Here is a 17,313-nt window from a genome sequence, read left to right as displayed (position 1 = left end):
CATCTCTACTAAAAATACAAAAATTAGCAGGGCGTGCTGGCACACGCCTGTAATCCCAGCTACTCAGGAGGCTGAGGCAGAAGAATCGCTTGAACCTGGGAGGCAGAGGTTGCAGTGAGCCGAGATTGCGCCACTGCACTCTAGCCTGGGCAACAGAGCGAGACTCCGTCTCAAAAAAAAAAGAAAAGAAAAAAGAAAAAACAGGATCCAAAACTTCCAAATTACCTGAAGGGACATAGAAACAAAGCAAAAATACATAGTATTTGGTTAAAGATATACAAAACAGGAATCCCCATCAGAAACATAACATGAAATGTATGTTTCTGGCCGGGCATGGTGGCTCATGCCTGTAATCCCAGCACTTTGGGAGGCCAAGGCAGGTGGATCATGAGGTCAAGAGATTGAGACCATCCTGGCCAACATGGTGAAATCCCATCTCTACTAAAAATACAAAAATTAGCTGGGCGTGGTGACATACACCTGTAATCCCAGCTACTCCAGAGGCTGACGCAGGAGAATCGCTTGAGCCCGGGAGCCAGAGACTACAGTAAGCCGAGATCATGCCATTGCACTCCAGCCTGGCAACAGGGCAAGACTCTGTCTCAATAAAAAAAAAAAAAAGTATCTTTCCACTGCTATACAGAAGAAATGTACAAGGACTCCAAAGGATGACAGTAAAAGGAGGAGCAAAGGCCTATCTGGAATTGCCAAAGGAAAGGAAGCAAGAGCCTCCACCTTAATATTTGAGCTGAATTCTCACACAAAAAAATTAAATATGACAAGGACACAATCTGAAATGAATCTCAGATGCCATTACTGTCACTACACCAAATTACATAGCATCAAAATTTATAAACTGTAGGAAACTATAGGAAAATAATAGCGAGAAATACATTGGTGGTAGGAAACTTTACATAACATCTCCCAGCTTCATTAGATAAAGTAGAAAAAAATCATTAACACTATGAAAACCTCACAACTACATAAGATATCTTATAAGTTATCAATAAAATCTTATTGATATCAAATTCTATATCCTGGAAACAGATTTCCTGTTTACACAGTGCTGGTGTAACATTCAGAAATGTTAAACATAAAATTTTCAAAACAAAAAACACAAAAACCTTTACTGATATGCCAAATGAAAATAATTCTCTCCATCTCTGCAATCCTAACTTTATTAAAAGTAGAATATTTTAAATGAAAGTCTTAATACATAGAAATGAAAATGGTCAATGAAGACTTGGAGCTTGGTGGGAAACAATATGCTACTAGAATTTCAATCTTTTTTTCTAGATTTTTAAATGTAATTGCATAAGGTAAATTACTTCTCTAAATTATTTTTGGTACTGTTTTGCTAGACTATGTACCATTACTTTTGATATACAGTATTTTTTGAGGTATTTTACTATTTTAGTTTTTAGACTTCTTTGACTTTGGACTGGGCTGCTGAATGAGAAAACAGTGCTTGCTTCACTTATTTCCCAGTGATAAACTATTAGTCTACTGTTTTCATCTACTCTTTTTTTTTTTTGAGACAGAGTTTTGCTCGTGTTGCCCCAGCTGGAGTGCAATGGCGTGAACTCACCGCAAACTCCACCTCCCGGGTTCAAGTGATTCTCCTGCCTCAGCCTCCCCAGTAGCTGGGATTACAGGTGCCTGCCTAATTTTTGTATTTTTAATAGAGACGGGGTTTCACCATGTTATCCAGGCTAGTCTCAAACTCCCGACCTCAAGTGATCCGCCCTCCTCGGCCTACCAAAGTGCTAGGATTATAGGCGTGAGCCACGGCACCCGGCCTCATCTACTCTTGAATACAGTTAGTGAATACATTTGACTTCTGAATCTATTTATCTCCAGTTCTTTTGGGCATCGAAGTTAACTCTGTAAACAAAACAAAAACCTGAAACAAGGTTGAGAATAATTTCTGATATTATCTTACTCAAAACTTTGGCATGAAAATCAACTGTAAAATCACATGACCTTTTCCATCATTTTTGACTGTGTTGGGGGTGTTGAATCAACACTTTAATTCCTTTAAGGACTTCTGTATAATTTGTTCTTACCAATTTGAAAATTTATTTCTTATAAAATTTTATCCTTTTGTTTAGGTTTTCATATATTTGCATGATTTTTTTTTTTTTTTTTTTTTTGAGATGGAGTGTCGCTCTTGTTTTCCCGGCTGGAGTACAATGATGCAATCTCAGCTCACTGCAACCTCCGCCACCTGGGTTCAGGCGATTCTCCTGCCTCAGCCTCCTGAGTAGCTGGGATTACAGGCACGTGCCACCGTGCCCTGCTAATTTTTGCATTTTTGGTAGAGACAGGGTTTTACCATGTTGGTCAGGCTGGTCTCGAACTCCTGACTTCAAGTGATCCACTGGCCACGGTCTCCCAAAGTGCTGGGATTACAGGCTTGAGCCACCACGCCCAGCCCTATTTGCATGATTTTATATAATATTCACTCGTGATTGTTTGAATCTTAGGTATAGAAGTAACTATTATTCCTGTTTTCTAACATATTTTGATTATGTTTCTCTTCACTCTTTTTTCTTGATCATTAATATGTAGAAGCAACTTGTGTTTCTGTCAAACATTTTTATCAACGATTTTTTGTTCTCTGTGACTCATGTCTTCGTTTTTCTTTTTTTAGTCCTCATTGTTCTTTTTTGTATTTTTTGACTCATTCTTTTTGTAACTTCTTCAGTTGAAACCATAACTGTTTTTTTCCGAAAATTTCTAAGATTCCATAAAGGCACTTAAATCTATAGTTTTCCCCTCTATCTACAGTTTAGCTTTACCACATGAACTTTAAAATGTAGTACTTTATTAGCAGGGCGCAGTGGCAGGTGCCTGTAATTCCAGCTAGTAGGGAGGCTGAGGCAGGAGAATCACTTGAACCCAGGAGGCAGAGGTTGCAGTGAGCTGAGATCGTGCCACTGCACTCCAACCTGGGCGACATAGTAAGATCTTGTCGCAAAAAAAAAAAAAAAAAAAAAAAAGTTATTCAACTATTTTGTGTTGAATAGTTATTCAACTATTTCGTGTTGTGGTAAAATATACATAAAATTTGCCATTATAATTATTTTTCAGTGTCCAGTTCAGTGGCATTAAGTATATTCACATTTTGTGCAAGAGCCTTTTTGTCTTGTTTTGTGCAAGAGCCTTTTTGTTTTGTTTTGTTTTGGTTTTTGAGATGGAGTTTCACTCTTGTTATCCAGGCTAGAATGCAATGGTGTAATCTCGGCTCACCGCAACCTCCACCTCCCGGGTTCAAGCAATTCTCCTGCCTCAGCCTCCAGAGTAGCTGGGATTACAGGCATGCGCCACCACACCCAGCTAATTTTGTATTTTTGGTGGAGACGGGGTTTCACCATGTTGGTCAGGCCAGTCTCAAACTCCCGACCTCAGGTGATCTGCCAGCCTTGGCCTCCCAAAGTGCTGGGATTACAGGCATGAGCTACCGCGCTCAGCCTTCAAGATCCTTTTACTTATTTCTAATGTAATGCTCTTTGTCAGAAAACAGAATCAATATTACAGCAAAGATTTATATTTTTTATCTGCTTTGATCAATAAGCTTCTGAAGGTAATGTGATAAAATGACCAATATTGTATTTAATGATTTCTGTTCATTTTTACTTAAAACAGTTCAAAGATACATTATTAATTAAATAAATGCTAACAATTTGTATAATTCTTTGTATATGATTCTTTTCATAAGGATGAACAATATGTTTTCATCCCTTTAGGTGATTTTCATCTTAAATCCCTTTTGATCTGTTCCTAAATTGCAGCCCTAGCTTTCTTTTGGCTCACTCTTTTATTTTTAAATGAGGATAAAAGCAGCCCTAACCTCTGAGAGTTAGCCTCGTACTATCAGTTAAGCCTCAGTGTTGCTAGAAGCTAACCCGGCAAGGGCCAGCTAATTCATGGCGTTCTCCACGGTGCTACACAAAAACAATCTCTTAGAACACCAACAGCAAACAAGACCAATCTCTGACCATCATGGTGTAAGATGATACCAAGACCACTCTGTCATTATATTTGAGCATAGACAAAAATCAGAACATTCTTCAAACCACAAAAGTGAATAAAAGTCTCCTTATTCTGCCTAATGCGAGAGACTGCTACTTTTTTTTCTTTCGAGACAAAGTCTATCTCTTTCATCCAGGCTGGAGTGCAGTGGCATGCTCATAGTTAACTGTAATCTCGAACTCCTAGGCTCAAGTGATCCTCTTGCCTCAGCCTCCTGAGTAGGTGGGTCTACAGGCACACACCACCATGCCAGACTAATTGTTTTTCTTTTTTTTTTTTTTTTTTGAGACAGAGGCTCACTCTGTCACCCAGACTGGAGTGCAGTGGTGCAATCTCGGCTCCCTGCAACCTCTGCCTCCTGGGTTCAAGCGATTCTCCTGCCTCAGCCCCTTGAGTAGCTGGGATTACAGGCGCACGCCACCATGCCCGACAAATTTTTTTATTTTTAGTAGAGACGGGGTGTCACCATGTTGGCTAGGCTGGTCTCGAACTCCTGACCTCAGGCAATCTGCCGGCCTCAGCCTCCCAAAGTGCTGGGATTATAAGCATGAGCTACTGCACCAGGCCCAAACTCATTTTTAATTTAATTAAAAATTTTTTTTTGGTAGTGACGGGGAATCACTACATTGCCAGGGCTGGTCTTGAATTTCTGGCCTCAAGCCATTCTCCCACTCTGGCCTCCCGGTGTTGGGATTACAGGTGTGAACCACCGTGCCCAGCCAACTGCTGCTGCTTTACCAACTACAACTTTAGCCTCAAGCTATCCTTCCTATCTTCTAGATTAAAATTATTAAGATACTCAATCCTAAAACTGCCCAAGAGCAACTAAAGTAGAGGTTCACTGAGATGCAGATGAGACTCTCACCACATGTGACTAGAACCCTGAAATGAAATTCCACTACTTCTAATATATCCAACAGAAAGAGAAGACATGACAATATCCACTGCGATATTGTTCATAATAGTTTCTGTATTTTACCAAACAAACATTAAAACAGCAATGTGCAAAAAAGTTAATCTGCTATGCCATTCTGAAATCAAGAGAAAAAAATTGTAGTTGATTTCATTTGTATACAGAACTAAGCAATCAAAGAAAATGAATAAAGCAGGTTATCACTACCAGGAGACACAAGCAGATGGAAGGCAGAGGTGGGTGAACCACAGTCCCATCTCTTTCACCATAATACTTTTCATATATTTCTAACTTTTGAACTAGGTATATGCATTGCCTATTCAAAAGATTAAACTATTCCTAATAAATTATCACAATATCTTCAGATGGGTAAGAAATAACAATACACCCCGGCCGGGCATAGCGGCTCACATCTGTAATCCCAGCACTTTGGGAGGCCGAAGCAGGTGGATCACCTGAGGGTCAGGAGTTCGAGACCAGCCTGGCCCAGATGGTGTAACACCATCTCTACTAAAAATACAAAAATTAGCCAGGTGTAGTGGCTCGCACCTGTAATCTCAGCTACTCAGGAGGCTGGGGCAGAAGAATCGCTTGAACCTGGATGGCAGAGGTTGCAGTGAGCCGAGATCACGCCATCGCACTCCAGCCTAGGCAACAAGAGCAAAACTCCGTCAATAAGTAAATAAATAATTAATTAATTAAAAAAATAACATTACATCCATGAAATAAGAACAGGATGGCAATAAAAAAAAAATTTAGGAAAACAGGCTGCGAACAGTGGCTCATGCCTGTAATCCCAGCACTTTGGGAGGCTGAGGTGGGCAGATCACCTGAGATCAGGAGTTCGAGATTAGCCTGATCAACACGGAGAAACCCTGTCTCTACTAAAAATACAAAATTAGCCGAATGAGGTGGCACATGCCTGTAGTCCCAGCTACTCGAGAGGCTGAGGCAGGAGAATCTCTTGAACCCAGGAGGCGGACGTGGCGGTGAGCCGAGATCATGCCATTGTACTCCAGCCTGGGCAACAAGAGCAAAACTCTGCTTAAAAAAAAAAAAAAAAAATTTAGGAAACAAACTAGAGTTTTTAAAAATTAAAACATTAAGTTAAAATGTGGATAGTGGTAATGAGAAGTTCAATAGAAGGGCTGGAAGGCAAAAGGTGTCAAAGTTACCCAGAATGGATAGCAGGAAATATGTAGAAAATAATAGAGAAAAGAAATGGAGAAGCAACATGTGAAAAACAAGTTTCAGAAAGAAAATAGAGAAAACATTTGTGTTTGAGGAGGTGGTTTAGGAAGAAATGAAAAAATGCTTTCAAAATCTCAAACAAAAGTCACTTCTAACAAGGAATTCTATTTGCAGCCAAAACATCAATATAGCGTGATGACAAAATAAACAACAGTTTTCCTTGACAGTGCACCTCTCCACTGTCACACAAGTGGCTTCCAGAGATGGAGACATTACCCACGTGCTCATTCTTGACAGGAAGATCAAGTTTTCTTTCAGGAGCACCAAGTCTAGAGTCCAGCTGGTTCCTAAGGCCTATCTGCCTCTGCCCTAAGGCTCTGGTGACAGATTAGAGCTATCTACTCTTGGACTGAAATTCCACCCCCTGGGACTCCTCCTCCTCACCTCATAGGAGCTGCCATGATCCTCTGGAGCCAGGGCTGAGGATTTCTGGGGTGAGGTCCAACTAGCTGGCATGGCCACACTGGATCTCAACCCTTTTTCTCTAGGGTGCCTGAAGTTTAGTGGTCATCTGTGAACTCAGCAGAGCTGCTCCGAAGAGGTGGGCTGGAGTCTGGAGGAAGGTCTGGCCCAGGGACTCCCTAGAGACACCCAAGAACCTAGAAAAATAATGTCCACATAGTCATTCAACATTCACTACATAAACACTTTCTGGATACATCAAGGTGCAGGTCCCTGCGCTAGAAACCAGAGCAGTGGTTCCCAAACGTAGGTATGCATTCAAGTCACCTGGAGGGCTTGTTAAAACATAGCTTAAAATTCTCAACTTCACCCCTTCGATGGGTCTAAGGTAGGACCTAAGAATTTTATTTTCTAATAAGTGCCTAGGAAATGCTGATGCTGCTGGTACAAGAACCACACTTTCAGAACTGTGGGGAACAGTGGTGAAACATGGGAAAAGCCATGAAATTAGAGTAACATTACTGCAGATTTGAACTGCAGCTGTACCACTTTTCAACAATGAGAATATAAAGAAGTTACTCAGATTTTGTTTCAGAAATAAGGATGAAAATGCCTGTGTCACAGTTACTAAGATTAAATGAGATTATGCTTTTAAAGTACTTAATGCAAGAATCATGCAATAAATATCAGCAATTACCATGCACTATATTAAAACTTAATACAGAAAACCATGTAATCAAAACAAGATAATAAATATATCAGACAATGTTGATCTATATATGAAATAAAAATGACATGCAATTGAGTGTGCACACGGCATTCATTGTATACATATCCCCAACTGGTGCATGCAATTGGCCATGCATCTGGAATAAAACAAACTAGATCTCCACCTCACACTATTTTTTTTTTTTTTAAGATGGAGTCTCGCTCTGTTGCCAGGCTGGAGTGCAGTGACACAACCTCACCTCACTGCAACCTCCACCTCCGGAGTTCAAGTGATTCTACTGCCTCAGCCTCCCAAGTAGCTGGGACTACAGGCATGTGCCACCACGCCCAGCTAATTTTTGTATTTTTAGTAGAGACAGGGTTTCACCATGTTGGCTAGGATGATCTCGATCTCCTAACCTTGTGATCCGCCTGCCTCAGCCTCCCAAAGTGCTGGGATTACAGGCGTGAGCCACCGCGCCCAACCCACCTCACACTATTAAGTAGACAAATTCCAGCAGCACTAAACATTTAAATACACGCATTTTTAAAAACCCCTAAGGATATTAATTTTCAGACTATATATTTGGATAGCATTGTGGTGGGGTGATAGGGATCTTATTACACATGACAGGAAACCCAGAAGCTCTAACAGAAAAAAACAGGTATTTCTGATTATGTTTCCTAATTATATGTTAAAATAAACCATAAAATTAGACATAAAGATATATAAGAAATTTTTTCAATATGTGACGATAGGTTGCTTGTAATGTTAACTCTAGCAATCACTAAGCAAAAAAGGCCAAAAAAAAAAAAGAAACTGGAAAAGGTATGAAAATTCAGAGAAAAGGAAGCAAATGGCAATTAACAAAAATATACCAACTTAACTAAAAGAAAAACGTGTCAGAACAATTAGAGAAAAATTTTCCTTAGAATCATAAAAGCTTTAAAAAAGTAACAGACCAAGCGTGATGGATCACTTGAGGCCAGGAGTTCAAGACCAGCCTAGCCAACATGGCGAAACCCCGTCTCTACTAAAAATACAAAAATTAGCGAGGCGTGGTGGCGGGTGCTTGTAATCCCAGCTGCTCAAGAGGCTAAGACAGGAGAATAGCTTGAACCGGGGAAGCAGAGGTTGCAGTGAGTGAAGATCGCGGAATTGCACTCCACCCTGGGCAACAGAGCAAGACTCTGTCTCAAAAAAAAAAAAAAAAGTGACAACATCACTGTTGGAAAGCATTTAGGCAAATTTCTTTTATAAATTATTGGTTGAAGCTTGAATCGCTATAGTGTTTTTGAGCTATTTAGTCATATTTATTTTTTATTTTTTAATTTTTTTTGAGATGGAGTTTCACTCTTGTCGCCCCAGCCGGAGTGCAATGGCGTGATCTTGGCTCACTGCAACCTCTGCCTCCCAGGTTCATGTGATTCTCCTGCCTCAGCCTCCCGAGTAGTTGGGATTACAGGCACCCACTACCACACCCGGCTAATTTTTGTATTTTTGGTAGAGGTGGGGGTTTTACCATGTTGGCCAGGCTGGTCTCGAACTCCTGACCTCAGGTGATCTGCCCACCTTGGCCACCCAAAGTGCTGGAATTACAGGTGTGAGCCACTATGCCCGGTCAGTCATATCTATTATTAGCAATACACTCAACTGGTCTCAATAATATATAGTTTTAAATATATAAAGCAGAAACTGACAGAAAGAAGAAAGGACAGGTGGACAAATAACTTCCAATGTGAGTTTACCTTCCTCAACAAAATAATCTATGAGGAGATACATAATATATATAACATATGATTAATATCCATAACAACACAAATTAGAGACCATATTACACTCTTTTCACGTAAAAGATGTGACATTTATGAAAAATGAGGAAGAACTAGGCCATAAAGCAATTGTTGAACGGAAGCATCACCTACAGACACTAAATGAAATATAAAGTGCACTTCTTTTTTTTTTTTTTGGTGCTCTGTCGCCCAGGCTGGAGTGCAGTGGCAAGATCTCGGCTCACTGCAAGCTCCGCCTCCCGGGTTCACGCCATCCTCCTGCCTCAGCCTCCAGAGTAGCTGGGACTACAGGCGCCCGCCACCACGCCCGGCTAATTTTTTGTATTTTTAGTAGAGACGGGGTTTCATTAGCCAGGGTGGTCTCGATCTCCTGACCTCGTGATCCGCCCGCCTCGGTCTCCCAAAGTGCTGGGATTACAGGCTTGAGCCACCGCGCCCGGCCATAAAGTGCACTTCTAAACAGCTCATGGGTCAAAGAAAAACAATTACTGAAAAAAATTTTTAAACACTTAGATTTGAACAATGCGAAACTGCTACACATCAAAACTTGTTAATCTTTATATTACAGGCTGAAATTGAAAGAACTGAACTTTTAACTCAGGTCAGAAAGCAAGCTGATCACTCCTCACCGACCACCATAGCTGACCCCACAGGCTCTCAGTCACTGACCACAGACTCCCATCACTGACCCCCAAACCCCAATCACTCATCCCAAAGAGCCCCACCAATGACCCGAGAAATCCCTGTCACAGACAAACATCAACGGACGTCACAGACTCCCATCACCGAGCCCCGAAACAACCATCACTAATTCCACAGACAACTTCTCTATTATTGACTTCACAGAGTCCCTAACTGCAACCAACCAGAATCATCACAGAGACCTCTCGGCATTAAAACGTGAAAATACTCCTGACACCAGCGGCGAAACAGCCTTCGGGGACCACTTCCACTTCCGGTCTGACTTCCGGTCCGATATTGCGCATGCTCTAAATTAACTTGGAAGCCAATTTCAGCCCACAGTCAACAGGGAGCAGGCACATCTTTAGAGACATCGTGCGGTTTCCGTAATCGGCGCTATCGCGCAGAGAATATAACCACGCCCTCATGGTGTTTATTCGTGTGGGCCGCCATCTTGGATGCGTGTCGATTCCGTACAGTGGAGTAGTCCGCCTCCTGCAGGGTTGACTAGAGTAAGGCAAGGATTTTCACATAGAATGCAAGACTGTAACCAGTGTGACCACGCTTGTACCCAAGAAGAAGTTCCTGAAGATAGGATCTGGAGCTTTATGTTTTATTTATTTTTTTATTTTATTTTTTTGAGACAGAGTCTTGCTCCGTCGCCCAGGCTGGAGTGCAGTGGCGCCATCTCGGCTCACTGCAACCTCTGCCTCCCAGGTTCAAGCGATTCTCCTGCCTCAGCCTCCCGAGTAGCTGGGATTACAGGCAAGCGCCACCACACCCAGCTAATTTTTTTGTATTTTTAGTAGAGACGCGGTTTCACCATGTTGGTCAGGCTGGTCTCGAACTCCTGACCTCAAATGATCCGCCCACCACGGCCTCCCAAAATGCTGGGATTATAGGCGTGAGCCACCGCCTCCGGCTGTTATATTTACAATAGCCAAGTTACCCCTTGGTTACGGCACACTGCAGAAAACAATGATTTACTAGGAGAAACCATGGGGGAACTAGGAAGCCAGGGATCCTGAGAGAAATAAGGGAGATAAGAGGAGGCATCAGGATGGTACAATCTATTTTTTGGAGACACCACTCAGGAGAAGGGTGGACTGGATCTGAGTTCACTCCTGGGTGAAACCACTGGGCAAGACGGAGTTATGTCACAATAGGTAGTATCCTGCAGGAAAGGAGGTACAATTTTTAATAGTTGAAAACACATTAGGAAATGGGGTAGAAGTTGGGTTAGTACAATCCTCTCCTAGGAGATACCATGGAAGAGGGGTTAGAAGTCTAAGCATCCCCTTCGAAACGGCTGGTAGGAGGCTTTGGGAGGTATAGATATTTTAATTCCCTTAATCTCCATCAGCATCCACCCTAGCTAACTCAAGCACAACTACATTAGGCAGCAACAATAAAAATAATAATAGTCTTGGCTGGGCGCGGTGGTTCACGCCTGTAATCCCAGCACTTTGGGAGGTCGAAGCGGGCCCATCACCTCAGGTGGGGAGTTCGAGACCAGCCTGACCAACATGGTGAAACCCCATCTCTACTAAAAATACAAAATTAGGCCGGGCGCGGTGGCTCACGCCTGTAATCCCAGCACTTTGGGAGGCCAAGGTGGGCGGATCACCTGAGGTCGGGAGTTCAAGACCAGCCTGACCAATATGGAGAAACCCCGTCTCTACTAAAAATACAAAATTAGCCAGGCATGGTGGTACATGCCTGTAATCCCAGCTACTTGGGAGGCTGAGGCAGGAGAAGCGCTTGAACCTGGGAGGCGGAGGTTGCGGTGAGCCAAGATAGTGCCATTGCACTCCAGCCTGGGCAACAAGAGTGAACTCCGTCTCAAAAAAAAAAAAAAAAAAAATACAAAATTAGCTGGGCATAGTGGTGCGTGCCTGTAATCCCAGCTACTTGGGGGGCTGAGGCAGGAGAATCGCTTGAACCCAGAAGGCGGAGGTTGCAGTGAGCCGAGATCGTGCCATTGCACTCCAGCCTGGGCAACAAGAGCAAAACTCCATCTCAAAACAACAACAACAACAACAACACAATAATAATAATAACAGTCTTTAATATGGCCAACGTGTGACTAAAAACACCTGAAGAAAATCTTGCTTTTCTTTTTTTTTTTGAGACAGAGTCTCACTCTGTCACCCAGGCGGGAGTGCAATGGCACAATCACGGCTCACTACAGCTTTGACTGCCCAGGCTCAAACGCAATCCTGGCCAGGCACGGTGGCTCATGCCTGTAATCCCAACGCTTTGGGAGGCCGAGGCAGGTGGATCACCAGGTCAAGAGATAGAGACCATCCTAGCCAACATGGTGAAACCCTGTCTCTACTAAAAATACAAAAATTAGCTGAGTGTGGTGGTGCGCACCTGTAGTCCCAGCTACTTGGGAGGCTGAGGCAGTAAAATCACTTGAACCTGGGAGGTGGAGGTTGCAGGGAGCTGAGATCGAGCCACTGCACTCTAGCCTGGTGACAGAGTGAGACTCCAAAGAGCTGGGATTACAGGCATGAGCCACTGTGCCCGGCCAGGGAGTTTTTTTTTTTTTTTTTTTTTAATTGCAAAGAGATGTTGAATTGGCCGGGCGCAGTGGCTCACGCCTGTAATCCCAGCACTTTGGGAGGCCGAGGTGGGCGGATCACCTGAGGTTGGGAGTTCGAGACCAGCCTGACTAACATGGAGAAACCTCATCTCTACTAAAAATACAAAATTAGCCGGGCATGGTGGTGCGTGCCTGTAATTCCAGCTTCTCGGGGGGCTGAGGCAGGAGAATCACTTGAACCCGGGAGGCGGAGGTTGTGGTGAGCCGAGATCGTGCCATTGCACTCCAGCCTGGGCAACAAGAGCAAAACTCCGTCTCAAAAAAAAAAAAAAAAAAGAGAGATGTTGAATTTTGTCAGATGCTTTTTCTGTTTCTATTGAGATGACCATATGATTTTTGTCCTTCATTCTGTTAATGTGATATATTGCATGTATTAATTTGCATATATTAAACCGTCTTTGCTTCCCTGGGATAAGTCCCACTTGATCATCCTGTATAATCTTTTTGATGTGCTATTGGATTTGGTTTGCAGTATTTTGTTGAGGATTTTTGCATCTGTGTTTATCAGGGATCTTGACCTGTAGTTTTCTCTTTCTTCTGTCCTTGTCTGGTTTTAGTATGAGGATGGTGCTGGCCTCACAGAATCAGTTTGGAAAAATTCCTTCCCCTTCAATTTTTTTGGATTCATTTGAGAAATACTGGAATTTGTTCTCCCTTAAAAGTTTGGTAGAATCAAATCCAAGAAGGGGATGATGGGAACCTCTAATTTTCAGGCAGACTGGACAGTTGTTGGTAATCAGGTGACCTAGTAGTTGTCACTGGCATCTGAAGAGGTGGGCAGTCTTGTGGGACTGAGCAATTAAACTGTAAGGTCTGTGCTAACCTAGGTTAGTGTCAGAATTGAATTTAATTGTAGGACACCCATGTAGGGAGGGTTGGAGAAGTGGTGTCAGAAAAACTCCACATATTTTGTGTTAAAAATGAAACATTCTCAAGTATTGAGTGTTGTGAGAGTATATTTTTTTAAAACCAGTTTGTTTTCCCTATGCAACTGTATAAAAAGACATATCAAGTCTCACTCCCCCCGCCACCCCAATCACTATAGGTTATCACTATAGGTATTGTTTCCGGTTGACGTTTCCAATACTTCTTTTTTCCTATCTTTTCCTTTTTTTAGTGAATATAAACAAATGCTTATATCTAATCTAATTTCCTTTTCTTTTTTAGACAAACTATATGTTACACTGTTCTGTACTTTCCATTTTTTATATATTCCAGAGTTAATGTCATTCTGTAGAGAGCTTCCTCTTTTTTTTTTTTCTGCTGTGTGTGTATGGGCTGCATAAAACTTTATGATGTGACTGTGGTGATTTGAGCTGCTACTTTTATCAAATACTAAGCATCTATATGGAGGTTAATTTCTTTTTTTTTTTTTTTTTTTTGAGATGAAGTCTCACTCTGTCACCAGGCTGGAGTGCAGTGGCACAATCTCAGCTTACTGCAACCTCTGCCTCCCTGGTTCAAGCATTTCTCCTGCCTCAGCCTCCCGAATAGCTGGGACTACAGGCACATGCCACTACACCCAGCTAACTTTTGTATTTTTAGTAGAGACGGGGTTTCACCATGTTGGCCAGGATGGTCTCGATCTCTTCACCTCGTGATCCACCTGCCTCAGCCTCCCAAAGTGCTGGGATTACAGGCATGAGCCACTGCGCCCGGCCGGGATGTTAATTTATTTATTTCTTTCTTTTTTCTTTTTGAGACAGAGTTTTGCTCTTGTTGCCTAGGCTGGAGTGCAGTGGCTTAATCTCGGCTCACCGCAACCTCCGACTCCCAAGTTCAAGCGATTCTCCTGCCTCAGCCTCCTGAGTAGCTGGGATGACAGGCACATGCCACCATGCCCAGCTAATTTTTTGTATTTTTAGTAGAGATGGGGTTTCGTCATGTTGGCCAGGCTGGTCTTGAACTCCTGACCTCAGGTGATTCACCCACCTTGGCCACCCAAAGGCTGGGCGTGAGCAACCGCGCCCGGCCATGGATGTTTATTTCTCCATTTCCCATCCTCCTCCCTTGGTCTGTCTCTCTAACCACACACAAATAGCACCCTGTTTTAAGCATAGAGGCTTTATCATGTACCTCATATAACTTCATGTAATTTCAATTCTGCTTTCTGTCTCTGTGAATACACCTATTCTAGGCACCTCATATAAGTGGATTCATACAATATTTGTCCTTTTGGTCTGGCTTATCTCACTTCACATAGTGTTGAAAAAGAAAAGAAACTTTTTATCTGAGGAATGCAAGCCCTCTTTATATGATCAGGCCCAGAGAGGCATTGGGATGACACAGCTGTTGTGCTGGCTCATGCCTATAATCCTAGCACTTTGGGAGGCCTCGGTGGGAGGATTACTTGAGGCCTGGAGTTTGAAAGTAGACTGGGCAACATAGCTAAACCCCCTCTCTATAAATTTTTTTTTTCAATTAGCCAGGTGTGGTGGTACACACTGATAGTCCCAGCTACTCATATGGCCTAGGCGGAAGGATGCTTAAGTCCAGGAGTTTGAGGCTGCTATGATTATACCTCTGCATTCCAGCCTGGGTGACAGAGCAAGACCTTGTCTCTAAAAAAAAAAAAAAAAGGCCGGGTGCGGTGGCTCACACCTGAAATCCCAGCACTTTGGGAGGCCAAGGCAGGCAGATCACTTGAGGTCAGGAGTTCAAGACCAGCCTGGCCAACATGGTGAAACCCTGTCTCTACTTAAAAAAAAAAAAAGAAAGAAAAATTAGCTGGGCGTGGTAGTGGGTGCCTGTAATCTCAGCTACTAGGGAGGCTGAGGCAGGAGAATCACTTGAACCCGGAAGGCAGAGGTTGCAGTGAGCCAAGATTGCACCACTGCACTCCAGCTTGGGCAACAGAGGGAGACCCCATCTCAAAATAAATAAATAAAAATTAAAAAAAATTAAAAATAAAAAAAAGAAATGAGTTTTTTCTGCTCTAAAATCAAAAGTTTGTAAGCTGCATTCCTTTCTGGAGGCTCTGGAGAATTTGTTTTTTTCATTTTCCAAGTTGGAGAAGCTGCCTGCATTCCTCAGCTCATGGACTCCTTTCATCTTTACACCCAATAATGGCTGGTCGTGTGTTTCTCACAGCACACAATTCCAACACTGACTTTTATGCCTTCTTCTTCATTTCAGACCCCATGTGATTACATTGGGTCTAACTGGACAATCCAGTATAATCCTCCTATGTTAAGGTCAGCCGATTAGCAATTCTACCTGTTAATTTAATTCCACTTGCCATGTAACATAGTATATTCACAAGTCCCAGGAACTAGCATGTGGGTATTTTGGGGAGAACATTATCTTGCCTACTTTAGATGTTGAGGTCATTCAAGAGGAAAATGATAGTTTTGTTAACATGTGATGTTAGAACAACTGCATTTCCATCTGGAAAATAATAACTTTGAACATTACCTCACATACACAAAAACCAACTTCAAGTGGATTATCGATAGACCAAAAATAAAAACTAAAACTATACAACCTTTAGAATAAAACATAGGAGAAATTCTTCACAACACTAGGGGAGGCAAAGATTGTTAGAAAGACCAGAAAGCATGAAGCACATTTTAAAGGTGAGAAATTGAATTTCATCAAAAGTAAAAACTGCTTTTTGAAAGACATCATGAAGAAACTGAGGGCTGGGCACAGTGACTCACACCTGTAATAACACAGTGAGACCCCATCTCCACAAAACACAAGAAAATTAATTGGGGGTGGTGGTGCACACCTGCAGTCCCAGCTACTCAGGAGGATCGACTAAACCCAGGAGGTCAAGGCTGTGGTGAGCTATGTTCACACCACTGCACTCCAGACTAGGCAACAGAGCAAGAGCCTCTCTCAAAAAAAAAAAAAAAAAAAAAAAAAAACTGAGAAGGTAAGCCCCAGGCAGGGAGAGAATATTTGCAATTTGCAATATGTATATTTGGCAAAGGACCTTTACCCAAACATATAAAGAATTGTTACAACTCAATAATAAGATAACCAATTTTAAAATAAGAAAATTTTATTTATTTATTTATTTATTTATTTATTTATTTATTATTATTTCTTGAGATGCAGTTTTGCTCTTGTTGCCCTGGCTGGAGTGCAACAGTGTGATCTCGGCTCACAGCAACCTCTGCCTCCCGGGTTCAAGTGATTCTCCTGCAGGGATTACAGGTATGCACCACCACGCCTGGCCAATTTTGTATTTTTAGTAGAGACGGTGTTTCTGCACGTTGGTCAGGCTGGTCTCCAATTCCCAACCTCAGGTGATCTGCCCGCCTCAGCCTCCCAAAGTGCTGGGATTACAGGCGTGAGCCACTGCGCCCAGCCGAATATTTTCAATAGATGTCACAAAAGAAGATAAAAGAATGGCAAATAAGTATATGAAAGTATGCTAAGTTCATTGACATAAGGAAATGCAAATTAAAAACATAATTTGATACTACTGCTCATTTCTTAGAATAGTCAGTGGATGCCAGATGTGGGGATGAGGAGGTGGAGATTGACTTAACAATGTGGGGGGCAGAGGGCAGTGAATAAAAATATTCTATATCCGCCAGGCACGGTGGCTCACCCTTGTAATCTCAGCACTTTGAGAGGCCGAGGCGAGCGGATCACGAAGTCAGAAGTTCGAGGTCAGGAGTTCGAGACCAGCCTGGCCAACACAGTGAAACCCTGTCTCTACTAAAAATACAAAAATTAGCCAGGCATGGTGGCGGGCGCCTGTAATACCAGCTACTTGGAAGGCTGAGGCAGGAGAATCGCTTGAACCCAGGAGGCGGAGCTTGCAGTGAGCTGAGATCGCGCCACTGCAGTCCAGCCTGGATGACAGAGCTAGACTCCAACTCAAAAAAAAACAAAAAAAAAAATTCTATATCCAGTAACACTAAGGATAAATGCTGAAGGGGATAGACACCCTATTTTACATGATATG

General features: G+C 42.5%; 1 protein-coding gene across 9 annotated transcripts in view; it reads right to left on the bottom strand.

Annotated features, from left to right (window-relative positions):
* The window catches only part of ZNF585B (zinc finger protein 585B), a 74,983-nt gene that overhangs the window by 20,597 nt on the left and 37,073 nt on the right, over positions 1–17,313 (bottom strand). For 2 of the 9 annotated variants that reach the window (XM_058426747.1, XM_058426743.1), the window contains exons 1-2: positions 9,733–10,055; positions 6,584–6,798 (exon numbers count right to left, since the gene is read on the bottom strand). Coding sequence is in view for 7 of the 9 variants with exons in the window: in XM_058426743.1 (XP_058282726.1) it covers positions 6,584–6,655 (72 nt within the window). In the remaining 2 variants the exon portion in view is untranslated. Of the gene's footprint in view, positions 1–5,497; positions 5,649–6,583; positions 6,799–7,569; positions 8,493–9,732; positions 10,068–17,313 lie in introns of those variants that run through there. The other 7 variants (XM_058426745.1, XM_058426744.1, XM_032173112.2 and 4 more) reach the window with 6 other exon arrangements.

The sequence above is a fragment of the Hylobates moloch genome, unplaced genomic scaffold (genome assembly GCF_009828535.3).
Source record: "Hylobates moloch isolate HMO894 unplaced genomic scaffold, HMol_V3 SCAFFOLD_13, whole genome shotgun sequence".
Taxonomy (NCBI): domain Eukaryota; kingdom Metazoa; phylum Chordata; class Mammalia; order Primates; family Hylobatidae; genus Hylobates; species Hylobates moloch.
This window is presented reverse-complemented; position numbering and strand designations above follow the sequence as displayed.